Below are 24,596 nucleotides of genomic sequence, written 5' to 3' on the forward strand. Positions count from 1 at the left end.
GTTGCTCATCTGTCTAATAAAACACATCATATATTAAAGCGTCTTTGGTGTTTCCATGGTTTCTACAAAATAAAACCAGAAACCGAGGGTAACATGGGTCTGATGTCATTGATAGGCGAAGCACGGTCCGTGTCCTGGTTAAAATTGTTTATTTCTCTGGATTTAAACATTCTTGAAAACATTTGGGATAATGTAAGTACACAAGTCAACAAAATATATAACACTGTTCCAGTGGTTTTTGGATATTTTAATCCAGAAATCTTACATATTGTGTCTTTAATGTGTAGGTTTAAGTGTAGGAAAACAATAAATTACACAGTTGAAAAAAATTAAACCAGCCTAAGCTGTTTTGTTGGCCGTCCTGCTTAACGGCAGCTTAGTCAGGCTGGGAGACCAGCTTAAACCAGCTGAGATCAGCAGGGTAAGCCGGGACAGGTCTTTGAGCTGTCATCATTTGGCTGCTGCTGTAGTCAATTGTAAATAGACCGACCGGTGTTCTTCTAAACTGTCTTTATTATAAACACAGCACTGTGGCTCATGACCACACAAATACAGCCCTATAAAGCATGTGAAACTTGTGTGCTTGGCTCTGAAACCGCAGCTTACAGCTCTATTTTAACATGATGTTTGTCTAAACTCTGAAGTGATGTGACAAAACTGGCGATCTGCAATAAAATAGCTTATCTAATCAAGAATAAAAATTGCTGATGAGCAATTTTGAAAATTGGTGACGATGAGCAGCATGGGTGGCACAAAACACTAATTCAAGCAAAACGCCACACAGCGACCATCATACATAAACAGACATCCTACATGTAGCACAACCAGCAAATTCAGCTCTTTACATTACTAATGAAGTCCAGACCTCACTGACATTCAAGATTGAAATGATACCACATAAACCCTAGTACTTTAAGTCTCTGTGCTAAAGTTGGCAATGTTTTAAAAAGGAAAATTTGGAGTGTCTGAAGTCTGGTTGTGAAGTATAGTAGTTTATACTGTATATGTCTATATGAAATGCAACATAAATATCCAAGTGAATCTTTTCATGGGCATCACATTGGACTCAGTTGTAACTGAAATGGTATTGATTCAATTACAAAACAATCCTCAATGCATCACAATGCATCTTGTTCTCCAATTTCTTATCAGTACACACTTGTCACAATACCAAAATGTCAATAGCCGTTCTCAATACCGCTGAAATGCAATAACTCTCGATACCTACTTCACATGACCAAATCACCAAAGATGAAAGAAAAAAAAATTCTACCTTTTTAACTACACTCTAAAAAATGCTGGGTTAAAAACAACTCAAGCTGGGTTTAAAATGGACAAACCCAGCGATTGGGTTGTTTTAACCCAGTGGTTGGGTTAAATGTTTGTCCAACCTGCTGGGTAGTTTTATTTAACTCAACTATTGTTTAAAAATGACTATATGTCTGGTTTAAAATGAACCCAACATAGGTTGGAAATTAAAAATCAGACACATAATTACTAGAGGCAACAATAATAATCAAAAGATGAACATTTATTAATAAGCAATTTAATAAATGTGTATTGTTTAATCATTATGCATTAGGGGTGTGACGAGACAGGTATCTCACTAGAACGAGACGAGACGAGATTTTTACACACTATTTTTAAGAAATCCTCAATGGCGAAATACATGACTAGAAAAAATATTCTGCAGGTGTATTTGAAATGTTTTAACTAATCATCTTAGTAATGAATGTCATTTCAGTTCTACTTTCTGAGTATGAATATTCAAAGTAAAAATAAGATCAAATTTTTCTTTGATACAGCGCTAAGAGATGGTTAGAACTACACTGCCCAGCCTAAAATAGCTTTCGTATTGGAAGATATCTGCATGCATCAGGGAGCCGATTTCAAAAAGCGGGGTATTGAAATCGCGTTTGAATGCGCGCTCGTGTTTACTTTCGTGATCGCGCGTAAATCTGTAAATATAGAGCGGGGGCGACTGTTATCCAACTGAATTAAATGTTTTTTATTTAAATACAAAGCAAAACGACAGTGGAGGCGTAATGTAAATGTAGTGGTGACATATTCTTTCCTAATCATCCTAACCACTCTGTCATGGCAAAATCATGACTACTTTTCGCCTCGAAAAGCGGAAGCGCAGTTTCATTTACCTCACACCGCCTCACACACAATCGCAACGGGGGTGCACGCACGCTGAAGCACATGCGACGATCGCGGTGTTTTCGTCCTCTGTCGCCTCACTATATGAACGCACAAATTCATCTCCAGAGCTGCTCTGAAAGTCACTTCATCAGCATTTAACCGCTTCGTTTGAGAAAACTACCGTCATAAACACAGAGAAACTCAAAGCTCTGGGCAAACCGTCAAAATAAAAGTTCGATTTAACTTGACAGAAACATATTACTGTTGTACAGTAGAATTTAGATAAATTAATTTAACAATAAATTATTAAAATATATTTTTAAACGATAATCTCAGTGTTTCTTCCATGTTTAAATTTTAACAGTAAAGCTCTGTTGTGCAGCACATTGTTTGACAAAAAGTTTAATTTTATGATTAAAAGTCAAATTAAATGGTATGCCTTCATTTGATTGCCAGAAAAATTTAAATACACAACAGAACTTATGAAGAAAAAAAAAGATTCATAAAAATGTATTTTTTTTTAATTAATAAATATTGTTGTTTTTAAGAATTCAATTAATTAGACATGCTTTTTGATTATTAAAATGGAATTAAACCACTAAAATGGAATCCAGAAAACAGAATTTGGTAAAAATAAAATTTGAGGGGAAAGAATAAAATGTTTATCATAGGGTCTTAAAATTTTTTTTTTTTTTTTGTTAAATTTTTATTAAATTGTTGGCAAATTGGACAAGATTCATTATTTCAATTAATTAGACATGCTTTTTGATTACTAAATTTTAATTTAACCATTAAAATTGAGTCAAAAAATAAATAAAACGGAAAAAAACGGAATTTGGGAAAAAATAAAATGGAATTTGGGGAAAAAAAAAAAACGGATTTAATAGGGCCCTACATTTTAGTCTCGCGAGATCTCATGACACGAGATCTCGTCACACCCCCATTATGCATTAAACTTATTAATAAATGTTCATTTATTCAACATATTAATAAATGTTTATTTCCAACATATTTTGGGTTCATTTTAAGCAAGAAATACAGTCTTTTTTTCATCAATAGTTGAGTTCAATAAAACTACCCAGCAGGTTGGACAAACATTTAACCCAACCGCTGGGTTAAAACAACCCATTTGCTGGGTTTGTCCATTTTCAACCCAACATGGTTTGTTTTTAACCCAGCATTTTTTAGAGTATACTTTAATTATTAAATTTACAAAATACTTAATACTTTTTAAACAATATAATATCATAATAAGTACTTAAAAAATAAATTGAAACTACTGTATGTCAAGTAATTTAGCTTAATTTAAATTTAACTAAATTAAGCTTGAAAACAAATATAGTAGTAATAGTCAGTAAAGGAAGAACAAAGAAATGCATTATAAAAGCAATAAATAGAGTGCTTTCAGTAGCCGCTTTCACACAACTGGTAAATATATTTAAAATGTCCTTTTCCAGTAATATATGACATCTGCATGGAATGGCTTTCCCTATTTTTACAGATAAGACACCAGGTGTTACTGTAAATTATCAATGCCATCAACACTGAAATCCTTCCACACATTGTAAGCATTGCAATATCAAGCGAAAGCCTGGGTTTCTCACAATGCAGTTTATTTGTGTGGAATTGGCAGCAAACATCATAATATCATAAGAATCAGTTCACAATCGTGAATCGTGAATCGCATCAGAGAATATTTCCCCACCACTAAAAGGCCAGTTATTCAGCCATCGGTGAGCATGTCACAATAAGCGATCAAAGAAAGACAAAATAAATCTTCAAAACAATTCATGAAATTTGTGTCAGACCACAAAAATCACTGTGCACTTGTATAAAGAAGCATTCAAATGGACGTGAATGGACATTACACTCATATATCACACACACGGTCCAACACACACAAAGGCTCATTTATTCACTAGTACTACTGTTTCTGCTTTCCATGTCAGAGGTGAAGAGCGACCAATGAAGCATCATGTTACTGGACTTCATTTAGACAGCAGCTGAACAAAGACGAACCCGCTGCTAATTCACATCCGAACAATAAGGAGCGTATTAAAGAGGGAATCAACCGCGTGGCTCTGATCCAGATTCACTCGAGATGAGATGTAAACTGGGAAAACAATGGGGCTGTTCTACTGGAGCCAATGCTAAAGACCTGTTTCAGCACTTCCTCATTTATTAGCCTCCGCATCACTTCCTGCATCTGCTACCTTATTTTATTGCTTTATTTTTTGGTATGACATTGAGTTTTCTCAGTGTGATAAAGACTGTGATGAAGTCGGCTACACACACACACACACACACTTTTCCATGAGGAAAGGATGATTTGATGGAAAAAAACTATAAACATAATTAGTGATGCATTTTGGAGTTTGGAGCACTGAAATCATTGACTAAAATGGTGATAAAAACGATTTCTCGATTTTAATCGATCTTCATTTTAATGAACCAAGATCTTTTGCTGTTTTCAGTTGATGCGTGAACAAAACTTCAGTAAACATTATTTGTACTGCATACTGTAATCGCTCAGCGTTTCAACCGCAGAAAGACTTTAATAAAACAGCTTGTAAATAATGTCACGTAACATCACATTTACTTCAGGAAAGCCATTCAATGACTAACTTTTTCACTTAAACTGTTAGTGATGTCTTATTTACTGTATGTTTGAAGAAATCAGCCACTGTTTAAATATTTATATTTCAACAAGCAACTGGAGTAGAAACATAATTCAAAAGTTGATATAAAAACTGTATTATCTGCAATTTAAATGTTTATACAAATTATACAACAGTTTTAATTTGAGTGCTGATTGAAAAAATGAAAAATGAAAATAATGTCATTAATTACTCTCCCTCATGTCGTTCCACACCCATAAGACCTTCGTTCATCTTCAGAACACAAATTAAGATATTTTTTATGAAATCCGATGTCTCAGTGAGGCCTGCATAGCCAGCAATGACATTTCCTCTCTCAAGATCCTTTAATGTACTAAAAACATATTTAAATCAGTTCATGTGAGTACAGTGGTTCAATATTAATATTATAAAGCCACGAGAGTATTTTTGGAGCGCCAAAAAAACAAAATAACGACTTATATAGTGATGGCCGATTTCAAAACACTGCTTCAGGAAGCTTCGGAGCGTTTTGAATCAATGTGTCGAATCAGCGGTTCGGAGCACCAAAGTCACGTGATTTCAGCCGTTTGGCGGTTTCACACGCGATCTGAATCATGATTCGACACAAAAGATAAATTTCAATATTGAATTGATTATTAAATACACATTATTTTCAGCTTCAGTTTTTGGATAATTGAAAACGTATTTTAGTTTTGGTGTTTCAGTAAAAAAAAAAATTGTTTCGGTGCATAACATTATTTCAGTATGACATATTCATAAATTTAATGTTTAGGTCTAGCAGGAATCATATGGAATTTGTTGTGCTGTGCGTAATAGCTTGCACAGAGAAGTAGGATATTATTTTAATAGTATTCGCCACTCATGCTTATGCGCAAGTTCACACATTTCAGCTAACACGGATCTATGGGAGACACAACTGTCCCAGAGCAAACGTTCATTCACAATAAGACGTTTGTATGAGTCGCTCTTCACAATAATTTAGCTCCAACAATACAGTTTGTAGAGATCCTAAAGACCTGGATTAGCTGGTTCAGGTGTGTTTAATTAGAGCTAGAGCAGGACTGGACGACCCTGGTGTAAAGAGTGATGTTACCATATTAAACAGGCCACTTTATCCATATCACACTGTTTCCATCACATTCCACCAATGCACCTGCATGAGTGGCTCATATTCAGTCATGTGACACAGTGAAGTGAACCCCTGCCTGTCTCCAGTATCCCATCATGCACCAAAGATGAGGGCATACACTGGGTAGAGGGTAAAGATATCCTTATCATGCAGGTGATTGTCTGATAACAGAGCAGTACACCTGCACTATGTTATCACAGCCTAAACCAGCAAAACCTACAGAGGAAATATTATGTCTACAGACACGTTACAGTGGAATGACAACACTGGAGCGAAGAGAAAGAAATAAGATCTCATTTGTGTTCAGCTTTGGAGGGGTGATCTGGCACATGAGGAGAACTACACAGCCATAAACATGCCTGTTTTTATCGTTTTAGAACTCAATCTACACAACATGTTATTTTAGTAGAATTTATAGATGACTACAGTTTTTGTTTTTAATATTTTGAATTATATCTTTTTATATTTCTATTTTTTTTTTCCTTATGGTTTTGTCAGGACTCAGATTTGATCTCTCCTCCTCTTCGCTCTAGTCTTTGTTTTTTGTTTATCCCATGTGGCCGTTGTTCATTGGCTCACAGTTGTTTCTACTCTCTCCTTGATTTCTCCGCTTTACATTCTCTTCCTTCTGCTCTGTTTATTTGCCAGTGTGTTTTGTGCCTTTCAAGTTCACACTTAGCAGGTTTGGTTCGATTAAAAGGATGGTTGATTATGATTTGACTTTTTTAACTTTAGTTAGTGTGTAATGTTGCTGTTTGATCAAAAACAACATCTGCAAAGTTACGACGCTCAAAGTTCAACGCAAAGAGATATTTTCTTTTACAGAAATCACTGTTTAAGGACTGGCAGGGACTACAAAGAGCTTCTTCCCGGGTTAGTGACATCACAAACCCCAAAAATGTACATAAACCCGCCCCCGAAAACACACAACAAAGGGGGCGGGGCCATGTTGGGCTGCTTTAGAGAAGAGGAAGAGTTGTTGTAGTAGAGTGTTGTTGACATGCCGTCATTTTACGCCGGACTGCTTCACAAACGAGGGTCAATTCAACACAAAAGATGAACATGACGGCACATGCTAGTGGATGAGTTGAATCAACTCCACAGCAACTACATCAATTTATCCACTAACCATTCAGAAACGTCTAAAAGTTGTAACTTCTTCCTGAGTCTCTCCATCAGTGTCGACTCCGGTTTGAACAATGTAAGGCTGAACACCGTTACTGACAATCCTCATTTTGGCTGCGTGAGATTCTCCAGCGTTGTTGTTGTTGAGCTGTTAAAGCTCCGCCCTCTTCTGGAAAGGGGGCGGGAGCAGCAGCTCATTTGCATTTAAAGGGACACACACTAAAACGGCGTGTTTTTGCTCACACCCAAATAGGGGCAAATTTGACAAGCTCCACTTTCAAATGAACTCTACTGTGGTTCGACTGAAATATGAATGCAACAAGGACCAAAGACATCTAAAAGAACCTAAAACAGGATGTGATGTCAGAAGATGCGACCCTAATAAGGACAGAATGCTCAAGCACACATTCTTCTCACTGTAGTCGTGATGTTGTCCATCATCAGAAATGCCATCTCCTTGCAGCAGATCTTGGTTAGTATGTGACAGAGGAACTTTACATGTTTTCTGAGCTCTTTGCGAGTTCTCAGCTGGTAAAAACTCCATTATATGTACGCACATACAACAAGCACATTTAGCCTAGCACATAGCATTGTTTTGAATGATCTGACGGTGTGATCTCGGTGTGCGATTGCGAACCAGGTCTAAATGTATCATTTTCTTTTTCGGTCTGGACCAAAAGAACCAAGAGAACTGAACTACAGAGTCTTGTGAAGTTCATCGATCTTGTCTGTTGGTATAGGTTTAGTTTGGCTTACATCCCTGTACTCTGCGCAGTTAGTGCTGTGGTTTCCTGTGGTTCCCAGACTGTTCATCCCTGTGTGACTCTGGCTATAATCATTAGTTCTGGTCATTGGATTATATCCTGACACTGATCGTATTGTTTATCTGTCTACATGTATTTGATCTCTGTTCGCCAATGACCTGTCTATGCTGTTGTCCACCTACTAATGACTTCTCATCTGTCTGACTGTTCTCTCATCTCCCGTCTGGATCTGATCACTGTATGGACTGTTTTTTCTGGCCTGACCCCTCTTCAGATTTGTCCCTCTTTGAGTTGTCCAGGTGGCTCATCCCAAAATTTTGTTTGTGAAGTTGTAATAAAATCTAAATGAGGCATCTGTTTGCTTTTGGGTCCTTCCTTCCAGAAAATCTGACAAGTTTCTGTTCTTACTACTTTTTAAGTTTAATTTGTTTTTAATTTTAGTTATTTCAGTTATTAAAGTCCCCCTGTGATGAAAATCAGGTTTTTAATGTTGTTTATATGTCTATGTGGTGTTTTTAATATGCTTTAAGATAAACCATGTGCAAATTCATAAGTCAACACCATTTGCTTAGTATTTTCTCTTTAAAACTGCAGTGAACTAAAGACAGTCTCAAAAATGCGTTTTGAGATCGCTGGTGTTTCTGATGTCACAAACACATTGTAACCAATCATGTCAACGTGAGGGCGGGGTTTAGCATATCATTAACTATATCCGCTCTGAAGCAGGAGAGTCTCAAGAGAAGGTTATCCCAATGTGTTTTTCTGTTGATATGAAAAATTGTGCAGATTTAGCAATATGGCGGGTATATGATGTATATTACGAAGTTAAAGTGTTTGTAAGGATGCTGATTGTTAGAAGGCAGCTGTCTGACTTGCGAATGGGAACATGGTTTGTGTAACATTAGCAACACATTATTAGCTCTTTGATAACGTAGTCAAGCAAAAGGCTAATCATATTAATTACCGTCATGTGTCCGATGTTGTAAAAATACGATACTATTGAGCAGCGTTTACATCAAGAAGTTGACCGAGTGGATCTCTGAGCTGGTGTGAGCGAGTGGAGGCGGGGCTAATTAGCATATTCATAGATTCATAGCATATTTATATTCATAGAACAGTTGTATTTTTATTAATTACTTTTTCAAGGATCAATAAATAATGTAGCAAATGATTAGTTAATGCCTTAACTAATGAGACCAACAAGTTTTTCATCCAACAATTATATATTTTTTTTTTTGGAGGTTCATTTTAATTAACAAAAAAATCTTTAATAGTTTTAGTTAATGTTAAAGCCAGTTTAAACCACATTAATCAATGAATGATGAATTGAATATCTGGAGGATAATGTGTTTGACCTCATGCAGGTATTTAACACCCCATAATCGTTCAGGATGAGAAACTTTTGGACTGCATTTTGCTCTGGCAGTGGATATCGTTCTGTTTTCACCTCCATAAACAGTCCATCCTACAGTAAAGTCTGCATTCCTCTGCTTAAACACACTACAGAGGCTGTTACAGGAAGCAACACAGACTTCATATACTGTAAACCATCAGCATTGCTATATTACTGTGTGATCATTGTAAGTAATGCTGATCTATGGGGTTATACTCTATGAAACCACGTTTTAAATGTATCAAGCAGTTAATGTTTACCACAATATTGCGTAATGTTTTTATGCCTTTTTTTTTTTGTAAAAAAAAAAACAAAAACAAAAAAACAGGAAAAACAGCATAGATGTATAATATAAGCCATCATATTATAGCTATCTGCATGCCAAAGCCAAAATGTCTCAATATATGATGTGTCTTACCAAAGCAGTTGCATCGATGAGGGACAAACATCTTGCAGGCTGTGGCGATGTGGATCTCAGCACTCAGAACAGCTTTAACGATCAGATCCTCGATCTGACCCATGAGCACTGACAATCACAGAGAAGCAAGCATCAGCTGATCATTCCAGATGGAGAAATGGTTATTTAAACATTTATATATTCTTCTGACCACTCACAAAAGCATCGAAAATAAAGTTTTCCTCCCATCTCATATTATTTCCATCACCAGTTTTGCAAGCAAACGCAAAAAGTTTCTCAGGGGAAAAAAACTTTTTTGAGAGAATGAAACATTTTACGACCACTGAAATATCATTTTTGCAAGCAAACGCAAAGTTTTTCAGGGGAACTTGATAGCAAAAGTTTTGCAAGGGAATGTGAAGCTCCTTGGGGAACATAAAAGCGAATGCAAAAAGTTTTGAAATCAAACACAAAGTTTCTCAGGGGAACAAAACATTTTTGAAAGAAGGTAAGTTTTCCCCTCATCTCATAATTGTTCCATCTTTATGTCCTTCATGTCAAACAGAAGACTAAATGCTCGAGTTGTATGGATTTTTATGTTTTTTTTTTGTTTTTTTTTGTCTTAATTGGTGGATATATTTACAAACCCAATTCCAAAAAAGTTGGGACACTGTACAAATTGTGAATAAAAAAGGAATGCAATAATTTACAAATCTCATAAACTTATATTTTATTCACAATAGAATATAGATAACATATCAAATGTTGAAAGTGAGACATTTTGAAATGTCATGCCAAATATTGGCTCATTTTGGATTTCATGAGAGCTACACATTCCAAAAAAGTTGGGACAGGTAGCAATAAGAGGGCGGAAAAGTTAAATGTACATATAAGGAACAGCTGGAGGACCAATTTGCAACTTATTAGGTCAATTGGCAACATGATTGGGTATAAAAAGAGCCTCTCAGAGTGGCAGTGTCTCTCAGAAGTCAAGATGGGCAGAGGATCACCAATTCCCCCAATGCTGCGGCTAAAAATAGTGGAGCAATATCAGAAAGGAGTTTCTCAGAGAAAAATTGCAAAGAGTTTGAAGTTATCATCATCTACAGTGCATAATATCATCCAAAGATTCAGAGAATCTGGAACAATCTCTGTGCGTAAGGGTCAAGGCCGGAAAACCATACTGGATGCCTGTGATCTTCGGGCCCTTAGACGGCACTGCATCACATACAGGAATGCTACTGTAATGGAAATCACAACATGGGCTCAGGAATACTTCCAGAAAACATTGTCGGTGAACACAATCCACCGTGCCATTCGCCATTTGTAGGTCAAAAAAGAAGCCATATCTAAACATGATCCAGAAGCGCAGGCGTTTTCTCTGGGCCAAGGCTCATTTAAAATGGACTGTGGCAAAGTGGAAAACTGTTCTGTGGTCAGACGAATCAAAATTTGAAGTTCTTTTTGGAAAACTAGGGACGCCATGTCATCTGGACTAAAGAGGACAAGGACAACCCAAGTTGTTATCAGCGCTCAGTTCAGAAGCCTGCATCTCTGATGGTATGGGGTTGCATGAGTGCGTGTGGCATGGGCAGCTTACACATCTGGAAAGGCACCATCAATGCTGAAAGGTATATCCAAGTTCTAGAAAAACATATGCTCCCATCCAGACGTCGTCTCTTTCAGGGAAGACCTTGCATTTTCCAACATGACAATGCCAGACCACATACTGCATCAATTACAACATCATGGCTGCGTAGAAGAAGGATCCGGGTACTGAAATGGCCAGCCTGCAGTCCAGATCTTTCACCCATAGAAAACATTTGGCACATCATAAAGAGGAAGATGCGACAAAGACAGTTGAGCAACTAGAAGCCTGTATTAGACAAGAATGGGACAACATTCCTATTCCTAAACTTGAGCAACTTGTCTCCTCAGTCCCCAGACGTTTGCAGACTGTTATAAAAAGAAGAGGGGATGCCACACAGTGGTAAACATGGCCTTGTCCCAACTTTTTTGAGATGTGTTGATGCCATGAAATTTAAAATCAACTTATTTTTCCCTTAAAATGATACATTTTCTCAGTTTAAACATTTGATATGTCATCTATGTTGTATTCTGAATAAAATATTGAAATTTGAAACTTCCACATCATTGCATTCTGTTTTTATTCAGAATTTGTACAGTGTCCCAACTTTTTTGGAATCGGGTTTGTACCTATGATATAATAATTTAATAGCAAACGAGTTAAATTAAAATGAAAGTAAACTTATTTGACAAAAATGCTGTGTGCATCTGACAACATAAAATGTGCAGTGTTTGATCATCTCAAAATGAAACCCACCCAGTGTGTCATAACATAAGTCATAAATCCAGCGATTTGTTTGTCAGGAGTAACAAGCGTGTCAATCTCCTCATGACTGTGATGATTTGTGCTTGTGAATGACTGCAGATTAGTGGTTCTGAATGTGAGACGTTATGTGGTGATAAACGTATATCTTAGATATACTCACATGTGGTGTCTTTGCCTTCTTGCCTCAAATACCTCAGCATTGCGCTCATGCTCCATTTGTTCCCATAATCCTCTACTTCAGGGTCATCGCAGCTGAAAGGAAGAGAAACCCTGACTGTCAGCACTGCCAAAACAATACTGAGAAATGGGCACAACGCAACAGTGTTGACATGATTAGCAAACACAAGGATTAGCTTGTATTTGAAATCACATTCCTGAGCCGTTTAAGAGCGAGGAACAATGAGAGGTGATTATTTAACTATTATTTCTGACAGCTCAGATCTGTTCTCATTACTATAACGTGCATGATGCTTTAAGGCGTGAAGCTGCCGCAAGACAAACACAAGCTACTGTAAAATCATCAGGCGTTAAGGATTATTGCATCATAACCTCATGCAGATTCAGACGGAAAGACTTTTCTCACAGTGATTTTGGTGTTCAGAAGGTTAAAACATGGTCAAATGTGTCTACAATCGCAATAATGATCTGCTGACCGCTCTTGCCCAGCAACACTTTTAAGAGTTTTATTCAAAATTAAAATAACTGAAAACAAAAACCTCAGAAAGCATTTACATCTTTCATTAATACTGCAAAAAAGAGATTTTCATGATTTATGATCACATGGGTGGAAAACATGTTGCACATTTCAATATATCAATTTGTTTTTTGGTTCACAATATTTTGAAATTCAATGTATTGTTCTATCCATATAGGTGACATTGATGCTTTGTCAAGCCAGCATTGAATTCTACTTACATTTAATTTTGCATTATTATATATCGATTCAAATTCAGGAACTGATAATTTGATAGGCTGATAGTGATAGTTTGGCTAGTTTATCTTACAGGTGCTGGTCATATAATTAGAATATCATCAAAAAGTTGATTTATTTCACTAATTCCATTCAAAAAGTGAAACTTGTATATTATATTCATTCATTACACACAGACTGATATATTTCAAATGTTTATTTCTTTTAATTCAATATTGAATATTGGTTCAATATTGAAGACACCTGGTGCCACACTCTAATCAGCTAATTAACTCAAAACATCTGCAAAGGCCTTTAAATGGTCTCTCAGTCTAGTTCTGTAGGCTACACAATCATGGGGAAGACTGCTGACTTGACAGTTGTCCAAAAGATGACCATTGACACCTTGCACAAGGAGGGCAAGACACAAAAGGTCATTGCAAAAGAGGCTGGCTGTTCACAGAGCTCTGTGTCCAAGCACATTAATAGAGAGGCGAAGGGAAGGAAAAGATGTGGTAGAAAAGTGTACAAGCAATAGGGATAACCGCACCCTGGAGAGGATTGTGAAACAAAACCCATTCAAAAATGTGGGGGAGATTCACAAAGAGTGGACTGCAGCTGGAGTCAGTGCTTCAAGAACCACTACGCACAGACGTATGCAAGACATGGGTTTCAGCTGTCGCATTCCTTGTGTCAAGCCACTCTTGAACAACAGACAGCGTCAGAAGTGTCTAAAGACAAAAAGGACTGGACTGCTGCTGAGTGGTCCAAAGTTATGTTCTCTGATGAAAGTAAATTTTGCATTTCCTTTGGAAATCAGGGTCCCAGAGTCTGGAGGAAGAGAGGAGAGGCACACAATCCACGTTGCTTGAGGTCCAGTGTAAAGTTTCCACAGTCAGTGATGGTTTGGGGTGCCATGTCATCTGCTGGTGTTGGTCCACTGTGTTTTCTGAGGTCCAAGGTCAACGCAGCCGTAAACCAGGAAGTTTTAGAGCACTTCATGCTTCAGGCAAAAGGAGCCCCAACTAAGTATTGAGTGCTGTACATGCTCATACTTTTCATGTTCATACTTTTCAGTTGGCCAAGATTTCTAAAAATCCTTTCTTTGTATTGGTCTTTAGTAATATTCTAATTTTCTGAGATACTGAATTTGGGATTTTCCTTAGTTGTCAGATATAATCATCAAAATTAAAAGAAATAAACATTTGAAATATATCAGTCTGTGTGTAATGAATGAATATAATATACAAGTTTCACTTTTTGAATGGAATTAGTGAAATAAATAAACTTTTTGATGATAATCTAATTATATGACCAACATCTGTAATTCACTTTATTTAATTTCTCTTCACATTACTGCCCAAAAGACTTTTTAATATTTTATTTTTAATCATCATATTAGAATGATTTCTGAAGGATCATGTGACACTGAAGACTGGAGTAATGATGCTGAAAATTCAGCTTTGATCACAGAAATAAATTACACTTTACTATATATTCACATAGAAAACAGCTGATTTACATTGTAATAATACTGCACTGTTTTTACTGTATTTTTTATCATATAAATGCAGCCTTGGTGAGCAGAAGAGACTCTTTCAAAAACATTTTTAAAAAATCCTAACGATTCCAAACTTTTGACCTCTAGTGTATTAATTTCCTCTGTTGGAAAGTGGCAAAAACGTAACAGTGGATTATTATTATTTATTTATTTTTTGCTGTTGAAGCCAGAAATAAGAATAGAATCTACAGTATTTAATTTAAAAAACGAGAAAAAAAAAAAAAAAAGTGACTCAAAAGGTTTTTGCTAAATATGTCCTTAAAATACTAGCAGACCTGTTGGCACACAAATGTTGCACTTAATAGTATGAGTCTGGAAATATTTATATCCACGTGATCGAAGCCCGAGAGCGCTCACCTGACGTAGTCGCTGCTCTTCTTGTTGACACTGTAGTTGGTCAGATGCATGAACTGGTTCTTGATGTTTGCCGTAGCGTGGTTGTACTTCACCGTGGCAAACCTATAACACACACAAACGAGAAGGAAAAAATGAGCTTAATAGCGATTATGACATTCAACTGACCTGTTGAAAAGAATAAACAGGTAAAGTACCAAAGCAAGCAGTCTTGTGAAAACATGTGACAGCCTAAATTCCAGCCACATATCTAATATTAACACATAAGCGGAGAGCTTTTGTAACAGCCATCCAACTATATAAAGTACAAGATTAATACCTAGATAAAACTAGATTATTATATTTTGGTGGTGAGATTTTTTCAATATGCTGCATCTGATCATTTAGTAAAGTAACAGCACACTCTCCTCAACAACACACGAGTTCACGAATGTCTCGAATCACAAATTTTGAGCAACAGTAATAGCAATAGAGAGGGATGATGTATTTTAGCACTTTCGGTTCTCCATCATCCTGAAGTCAATGTGTTTTTTGAATGAGTTTTTGGTCTGTGGTGAACACAAACTCAAGATAATGCCACTGTGTGATATTTTAAAGCTTTCACTTGTCTTGAAAAAGGCAGCTGCTTACAAGTGTCAAAGAGGTTCAACAACTCACTAGTCCACTTCGTTGTGTTTATAATCACACTCTTGCAAACTATTCTAACTCGTACTTTCAGAGAAATATGTTTTTTTAAGACTAAAAGAGTTGTTGAAGCTTAAAGTCAGCATGAAACAGAAGTTGCGTTAGCCTTTTCTTCTCTATTGTGCCGTATATCCGGCTTCTGGAACGAGAACAAATGAAGGGCGGGGCTTGATTTTGTATGTGGGGAATTGATTGGATGGTTGTGGTTTGCTATTGGTGGATCTCATGTGAGTGACAGGTTGCCCCGCCCTCATCATCAGAGAAGAGAAGATTCTGATTCAAGATTATGAGGAACATGAATTTAAAACAATAATGATGTGCACTGATAAATCATTTAGAATAAACAATGCAATATTCCATTAAAAAAACAATAATAGTCAACTTTTATTTCATGGTGACTTTAAAGTCACATGACTGGTGTAGTTCATTTATAGCTTATGTTTAGCTTTTGACTTCTGTGGATTGTATTTAGGCTTCAAAATTGATAAATGTTGTGTTCAGTTCTGAAGATTATCATGATGATCAAAACGTGAAAGAATCATAAACTCTTGTAGGTCACAGAGCTTATTTACGCAATAATCTAAAAGCCAATGGAAAAACGATTGGGTTTTCTTGAGGAAACCAACAGGTTGGCCTACAAAAATCTGTCATCACTGCAATGCTCTGATACATATGTGTTTTGGTAACACTTTTCAATAACGTTCATTAGTTAACATTAACTAAGATTGAACAATACTTCTAATGCATGTATTAATCTTAGTTAATTTCATCTGTTAATATTTTTTAATGGACCTGAGTGTTATCAATGTTTCTGTCATAAAGTCAGCTGACTAATCTGTTAATTCTCCTCTTAACTGCACATAATGGTATGGCAATAACACTGCATAATCACAGCTCATAACAGAACAAGTTTTATTAATGTAATCTTAAGTGATTTGTCCTAAAGCTCGCGGGCATTCCCAGAGTACAGCGCTGCTGCGTTTGAGAGGAGTGGACGCCACATGTGGAGGAAGAATTTCCTGGCATACAGAGAGTACCTGAATGCCTTCAAAGCTTCTGGGATCTCCAAGATAAAAGTTGAGTTGGGAAAAGTGCCAGGACGTAGCGCCAGCAGTTCATAAGAGAGTGCGCTGAAAACAAACCCGAGTGTCGCTCCGTAAAGGCGGCGTCAGCGCCAAGCCTAATAGAGGTAGGCCAAGCGTTTTACACACACCAGACCACAGCGGCACACAATACACTGCACATCCACTTCACATGGCTTCACTCTGCACGCCATCCAAAAAATCAGAGGATTTGTTTGAGCGTCTCACTCGCATGTCTGAGAAAACGTTCTCCTCTCTGTGCCAGAAGCAGGACACCGTGTGCATATCTAGACTGAATGCGTTTCACAGGCGCTCAATGGAGGGATTCGGAGGGATTGTGAGACTTTCCACAGAAATCTTGCCCAATACTATTTGTGGCTTATGTAAAAATATCATAAAAATTAGCCTCTTCAGGTAGAAGAAATCATTTAAAATGATACCTGAGAACGTGTTTGCTTTAAAATGTTTTTTAAACAATGTCAGATTTCCTCGGTGCTTTAAATACATTAAAATAAAAAATAAAAAAAAACATTTAGAAAAAAAACTTTTGTCAATGTCCTTCCAGCAATGAGACAATGGAAAGCTTTGTTTGAGGCCTAGATGAGCCGGTCCAACTTTACTGGAAACATTTCTGCTGCCATCTAGTGTTTGTGTTATTTTAGTGTCTTAAAGGAATATTTCTGGTTAAATACAAGTTGGGGTTAAACACCAGCTTAATACACAGAGACAATGATTAAAAAAAGCAATTTTGTAGGCTGATTCCCCCTGAAAGTGTAAAAACTGAGACTTGAAGCACTGCAAATACTGTATGTCTGTAACAACAGGCTCTGTCAAAAACATCCAATCTTTATGAAACCATTCATAAAATCAGTTAATATCAAAGTCAGTCTTCCTCCTGAAGGACCTCTTTCCATATTTAATCATCACACAGGCTCATGTGACTTATATATAAGATTTTTTTTTTCTTTTTTTTGTCATTTTAAGTAGCTATTTTCTGCATCACAAACATGATGTCAACATCATTAAACCTGTAAAGCCTGAAATATGAAACAGTTTATTGTCATATTTGATGCACCAGGATTTTATTGCTCATATACTTTGATTTAGTGAGAATATGGAGGGGGAAAAAAAGCACAATTTCATTCAAAAGGCCCAAACTGAGCAAAAACAGGCAATTTGGTGCAGATGTTGATATTTATATGGAGAAAAGGTAAGATGAAATTCTGATGTTGTAGATCTTTATATACTTACATAAAATGCATATAACTATCAATATCTGCCAATAATGTCTTAGTAAGATGGTATTTAAATGCTTAGTTTTATGATGAAATCTCTGTAGTTTTAAAACATATAATGCAATGCAATACAATGATGATTGAGAGATGAACAAATAAACCTTCAGCAAAAGATGATGATCATATTTGGGACTCATGATTTTTCTATAAAATGATGTCTGGATAATCAAGTAAACCGAATCAAATCTGAAATTATTTGATAGTTCAGTCAAGAAGTAACTCAGTTCAACTCATTCATTGAAAATTCTCAGGCTGATACAAGCTTGTCATTGTTGATCCATAAATTGATGAAAATCATATTTCTTCAAATATCTATCAAAACAACTAAATCAATTAAGTGTAATGAAAAGATATAATTGCAACTGGAAAACAAAAATGTTAATAAGTTGAATTAGTAACATCTTCAAGTAATACGCCTACTTCTAATTCTACATCTCAAGCTTGCATTTATTTTTTCATTAAAAAATAACAGTTTTTAAATGTTTTATTTGGCTACTGACATTAACTCAGGAAGTCCTTAGTCTTCAGTAAAAAACTTTCAACAGTTCGTTGATTTCTGTTTAATTTGGACATGACTGAAAGACTGACTTTCAACTCTGTCTGTAGGTTTGATTTGTTTATTGTGAACCAGTTCTGTGTTCAATAACCAGTCTAGTAACTCGAGTGAATGCTGCACAATGAGAATGCTACTTCGGCTAAGCATTTTTGCGTCATCAAGCCAGAACTAAAGTACGATTTATTTCAATTTTGTGAACCCGCTTGACCTGTCACTTGCTATGAATCGACTCATAAGAACTATTTGTTCAAGAATTAGACATCACTACCAGCCACAGTGGCAGGTGATGCCCACTTTTTCAGTGGCATTAATGGTTTAGGAAGCAAATTTTCCATAAATTTTTCCCTTAGAGATTTTAAAATAGCCATGAACCAAACCAACCAGCTTTGAGAAGAATCACACTATTACAAACTTTGATTTGATTAACAAAAATACAACGGTAAACTTAGCAGCTTCACTGAGGGAAAGGACCTCAAATCCCATGAAGCATTGTGAACAGCATGATCAAATTGAAAATGACCTGAAAGGCAATTGGATGTTGACACTGACAGGTTTCATTCCTTCTGTTTGTTCAAGCACTCATCTTTCTTATCTGATGTCTATTGAGTGACAGTTACTGTTAGTCCGTTTCATACCCTGGATGATATAAATGAATTACCTGGCCAGCCCTTCCTCATAGAGATAGATCAGGAGAGGGTCGTATGAGGTCACCAGCACATACAGACGCACGTCAAACTTAAAATCTGCAGACGCAAAAGAAACAAACTGAATGTAAAAACATACTTTATACAGAATGAGTTGATTTGTGAATGTTAGTGTTGTAGACTCACCGTCAATCAGTAGAGGATTGCTGATGTACCGCGACACCAGGATATTCTCATCCAGTGGGATCTGACTCGGCTGAAACACCAAGAACAAAACTGTCAGATTACAAAAGCATGTTAGCTTCCCAAGATAAACACTCTACATTGTTTATGTTGGTAACAATGCCATTCTAATCCAGTTTCTACTTTGGTCTATTTGGATATTAATAGCCTTGCCAAGTTATAGTTTCCACCATTAGACCTTTTCTGACATGAATGGCAATCGTTATGCCTGGTGTCAGCGTTGCCAAACTTTTGAAATGTTATTCTAAAATAATTGATTTCAACAAGTTAAGAGTCAGACAACAACAGCATATAAAAGCTACTTACCTGATCATAAGAGTTGAACGTCTTTCATTATTAGCAGAGTTTGATGTCGTTTGTGACATTTGCACTGATAAGGCGCTCATCTGTAGCGCACAACTCACGTAATTACAAGTAACTTGTAGTTTTGTGCTTCAGCTATTACAGGGCAAAAAGTTACATACTGTGGCTAAAACTGCACGGGTGGATTTTTAGTTCCTGCATGCTTTGGATTGGACTGAATTGCTGGCAGTGTGAACGGGGCATTAGATTTTTGCCAAAATTAGATATATTACCCTTTGAAAGATTTTTCATGTCAGAAAAGCATGGAACAGAAAGACTGCCTGTGGTTAACATGCTATAGATGAGCTTTACTTGTTTTTAATATGGCATATCAGGGTCAGAAATGTAAGAGCAACTTTTCTAAGGGTAATTTGTATAATCATCTTATTAAATGTATTGTATAAGGTTATTATAAAGCTTGAAAAAGCCAGAATATTTTTTAATATAACTCAGATTGTGTTTGGCTGAAAGAATACAATCATATACACCTAGGATGGCTTGAGGGTGAGTAAATTATGGGAGAGTTTTAATTTTTGGGTGAACTAACCTTTTAATGACAGACATCACAGGAGCAGGTTTATTAGGCTGCTGTCACTTTAAGATCTGATGACCAGATCCGACACACATCCGATGTCCTCACAACTCTTTACAGTCATTGAAGACTATTTAACTCGTTTAAGACTACGAGGATACTCGACAAAGCAGGCAGTTTGGCATACTTTTGTGTGTTTTTGTCTGTTCAAGTGCGAAAGAGATCTCAATGCAGGCGCATGCAGGAGATTCACAGACAGCGGACCAGTACAGATTTGAGTTCTTTTATGCATCTTGTCATGCTTGAATGGTTTAATAGCACTTGAATAAATGATAATGTGATCATATAATTTAAAGCTAGCTAAAAGGATGATAGAAAAAAATGGATGCTGCATTAATTGACCCTTTACCGGGAGTTTGATTGACAGGTGATCTAACCAATCATAACGCCAAATCCGCCATTTTGTCAGACAAAGCAGTCAGGGGAGTTAGTAGATTAACGTTGGCAGACTTGAAAAATGACGTACACTGACGTCTTTCTTTGGTTGAAATGTGGTTCATTCATGTTTATTTGATGATAGAAACTAACTAGTAAGAAGAGATGATCTGTCACGACACATTAAAGAGCCACAAAACGGTATATTGTGGCGTGAGAGCGGCATGGCTTGTCAGACATAGCAACAGTAACTAGAGGAAAAAATTAATTGCATGTGTTAATGCATTAATTTTGACAGCCCTAGTTTTTACGCATTTTTTTCTGCCATAATAGATTTAAATTCATTTATGCAGGGGCATTTTTTTGCCCCGTTATCTTGAAATTGGGGGGCATTTTTGTTCATTTTAGTGGCATTTTTGTCCCAAGCCCCCCAAAAATTTCCAACTCTTCCTTAATCACTTACATTGCTGACCAGGTAGATGCCTCTGCCCCTGGAGGACGCCACAGGTTTGATGATCCACGCGCCCTTATCTTTGCTGAATGAGCCTGAGAATGAGGACAGAGAGAGAGAGTGTTATTAAAGCCCAGCAGAGAAGCAAACACATCTTTCTTATTGATGTTGTTTATGTTAATAGCCAAACACTCTCTGAGTGCTGACTGGACAGAGGGGTGCCCACTCACTGCTGAATTCCTGGTACTCGGCAGGAAGCACAAAGGTCTGGGGTACGATGTGGAAGTTTTGAAAGCCATGGGTTTGCTGCATCCTCTGGATGTTTTTGTAGAGCCGGTCTTTCCGTGTGAGCTCGTACGACCTGGAAAGCAACGGGAACATTGACCGTAAGTGCTGAGGATGAGGTTAGCATCTGAGATAGCGAGGGGAACATAAACCCTTGAAATAACACCACAGTGGCAGCGCATGTTCGGTTTGATCTATTGCGCTGTTTCTTCCAAACAAAATGTACTCGGCTCAAACTGCCAATGAATACATGCCATCCGCCCACTTGGAAGGCCGGTGGTGTCGACGTTGTTGTTGCTGAGTGAAAGTGTGTGTGACTTTGGTAACATATTACCATTGAGGGAAACGCACTGCACACCACAAACTAGTGTTTGGTTGAACACCTGCAACATTCGGGTGAAAGAAACGTATCACAAATCACTGGTGCGCCACAACACGAAGGCTGTTCCAAATGGTAATCAGAACAATTACGCTGTCTAACAAGAAAACCTGTAAGAAAAAGGACATTAAAGATCAATCTTTTAGTCTGTGCTGTTTTCAGATGTTGTTTAAATATAACTTCACTAAACATTACTTAGAGCGCCTCACATCCAATAATCCAATGAGCTTTTTGCTTTGTTACTTTTGATATGAAATAAAGTTTCAACTGTTCATTCTCATGTTACGCAGCATGTTTGAGCTTCAGCAAAGAACCAATGAGGTTCATTCTCATGTTACGCAGCACGTTTGAGCTTCAGCAAGAACCAATGAGGTTCATTCTCATGTTACACAGCACGTTTGAGCTTCAGCAAAGAACCAATGAGGTTCATTCTCGCGTTACGCAGCACGTTTGAGCTTCAGCAAGAACCAATGAGGTTCATTCTCGTGTTACGCAGAACGTTTGAGCTTCCCCAAGAACCAATGAGGTTCATTCTCATGTTACGCAGCACGTTTGAGCTTCAGCAAGAACCAATGAGGTTCATTCTCGTGTTACGCAGCACGTTTGAGCTTCCCCAAGAACCAATGAGGTTCATTCTCGTGTTATGCAGCACGTTTGAGCTTCAGCAAGAACCAATGAGGTTCGTTCTCGTGTTACGCATCACGTTTGAGCTTCAGCAAGAACCAATGAGGTTCATTCTCATGTTACGCAGCACGTTTGAGCTTCAGCAAGAACCAATGAGGTTCATTCTCGTGTTACGCATCACGTTTGAGCTTCAGCAAGAACCAATGAGGTTCATTCTCGTGTTACGCAGAACGTTTGAGCTTCCCAAGAACCAATGAGGTTCATTCTCATGTTACGCAGCACGTTTGAGCTTCAGCAAGAACCAATGAGGTTCATTCTCGCGTTACGCAGCACGTTTGAGCTTCCCCAAGAACCAATGAGGTTCATTCTCGTGTTATGCAGCACGTTTGAGCTTCAGCAAGAACCAATGAGGTTCGTTCTCGTGTTACGCATCACGTTTGAGCTTCAGCAAGAACCAATGAGGTTCATTCTCATGTTACGCAGCACGTTTGAGCTTCAGCAAGAACCAATGAGGTTCATTCTCGTGTTACGCATCACGTTTGAGCTTCAGCAAGAACCAATGAGGTTCATTCTCGTGTTACGCAGAACGTTTGAGCTTCCCCAAGAACCAATGAGGTTCATTCTCATGTTACGCAGCACGTTTGAGCTTCAGCAAGAACCAATGAGGTTCATTCTCGCGTTACGCAGCACGTTTGAGCTTCCCCAAGAACCAATGAGGTTCATTCTCGTGTTATGCAGCACGTTTGAGCTTCAGCAAGAACCAATGAGGTTCGTTCTCGTGTTACGCATCACGTTTGAGCTTCAGCAAGAACCAATGAGGTTCATTCTCATGTTACGCAGCACGTTTGAGCTTCAGCAAGAACCAATGAGGTTCGTTCTCGTGTTACGCATCACGTTTGAGCTTCAGCAAGAACCAATGAGGTTCATTCTCGTGTTACGCAGCACGTTTGAGCTTCCCAAGAACCAATGAGGTTCATTCTCGTGTTACGCAGCACGTTTGAGCTTCAGCAAGAACCAATGAGGTTCATTCTCGCGTTACGCAGCATGTTTGAGCTTCAGCAAAGAACCAATGAGGTTCATTCTCATGTTACGCAGCACGTTTGAGCTTCAGCAAAGAACCAATGAGGTTCATTCTCATGTTACACAGCACGTTTGAGCTTCAGCAAAGAACCAATGAGGTTCATTCTCGCGTTACGCAGCACGTTTGAGCTTCGCAAGAACCAATGAGGTTCATTCTCGTGTTACGCAGAACGTTTGAGCTTCCCCAAGAACCAATGAGGTTCATTCTCATGTTACGCAGCACGTTTGAGCTTCAGCAAGAACCAATGAGGTTCGTTCTCGTGTTACGCAGCACGTTTGAGCTTCAGCAAGAACCAATGAGGTTCGTTCTCGTGTTACGCAGCACGTTTGAGCTTCAGCAAGAACCAATGAGGTTCGTTCTCGTGTTATGCAGCACGTTTGAGCTTCAGCAAGAACCAATGAGGTTCATTCTCGTGTTACGCAGCACGTTTGAGCTTCCCCAAGAACCAATGAGGTTCATTCTCGTGTTACGCATCACGTTTGAGCTTCAGCAAGAACCAATGAGGTTCATTCTCGTGTTACGCAGAACGTTTGAGCTGCAGCAAGAACCAATGAGGTTCATTCTCATGTTACGCAGCACGTTTGAGCTTCCCCAAGAACCAATGAGGTTCATTCTCGTGTTACGCATCACGTTTGAGCTTCCCCAAGAACCAATGAGGTTCATTCTCGTGTTACGCATCACGTTTGAGCTTCAGCAAGAACCAATGAGGTTCGTTCTCGTGTTACGCATCACGTTTGAGCTTCCCCAAGAACCAATGAGGTTCATTCTCGAGTTACGCATCACGTTTGAGCTTCAGCAAGAACCAATGAGGTTCATTCTCGTGTTATGCAGCACGTTTGAGCTTCAGCAAGAACCAATGAGGTTCATTCTCGCGTTACGCAGCACGTTTGAGCTTCAGCAAGAACCAATGAGGTTCATTCTCGCGTTACGCAGCACGTTTGAGCTTCCCCAAGAACCAATGAGGTTCATTCTCGCGTTACGCAGCACGTTTGAGCTTCCCCAAGAACCAATGAGGTTCATTCTCGTGTTATGCAGCACGTTTGAGCTTCAGCAAGAACCAATGAGGTTCATTCTCATGTTACGCATCACGTTTGAGCTTCAGCAAGAACCAATGAGGTTCATTCTCGCGTTACGCATCACGTTTGAGCTTCCCCAAGAACCAATGAGGTTCATTCTCGCATTACGCAGCACGT

The 24,596-nt window shown here is 37.9% G+C and overlaps 1 protein-coding gene across 1 annotated transcript in view; it reads right to left on the reverse strand.

Annotated features, from left to right (window-relative positions):
- ttll5 (tubulin tyrosine ligase-like family, member 5) overlaps window positions 1–24,596 on the reverse strand; it is a 140,511-nt gene that overhangs the window by 105,725 nt on the left and 10,190 nt on the right. The window contains 7 exon segments of the mRNA XM_048190347.1: window positions 9,614–9,721; window positions 12,106–12,197; window positions 14,774–14,875; window positions 19,046–19,130; window positions 19,218–19,287; window positions 21,047–21,129; window positions 21,265–21,395. Of these exon segments, the coding sequence (XP_048046304.1) occupies window positions 9,614–9,721; window positions 12,106–12,197; window positions 14,774–14,875; window positions 19,046–19,130; window positions 19,218–19,287; window positions 21,047–21,129; window positions 21,265–21,395 (671 nt within the window).

The sequence above is a fragment of the Megalobrama amblycephala genome, linkage group LG5 (assembly GCF_018812025.1).
Source record: "Megalobrama amblycephala isolate DHTTF-2021 linkage group LG5, ASM1881202v1, whole genome shotgun sequence".
In the NCBI taxonomy this organism is placed as follows: domain Eukaryota; kingdom Metazoa; phylum Chordata; class Actinopteri; order Cypriniformes; family Xenocyprididae; genus Megalobrama; species Megalobrama amblycephala.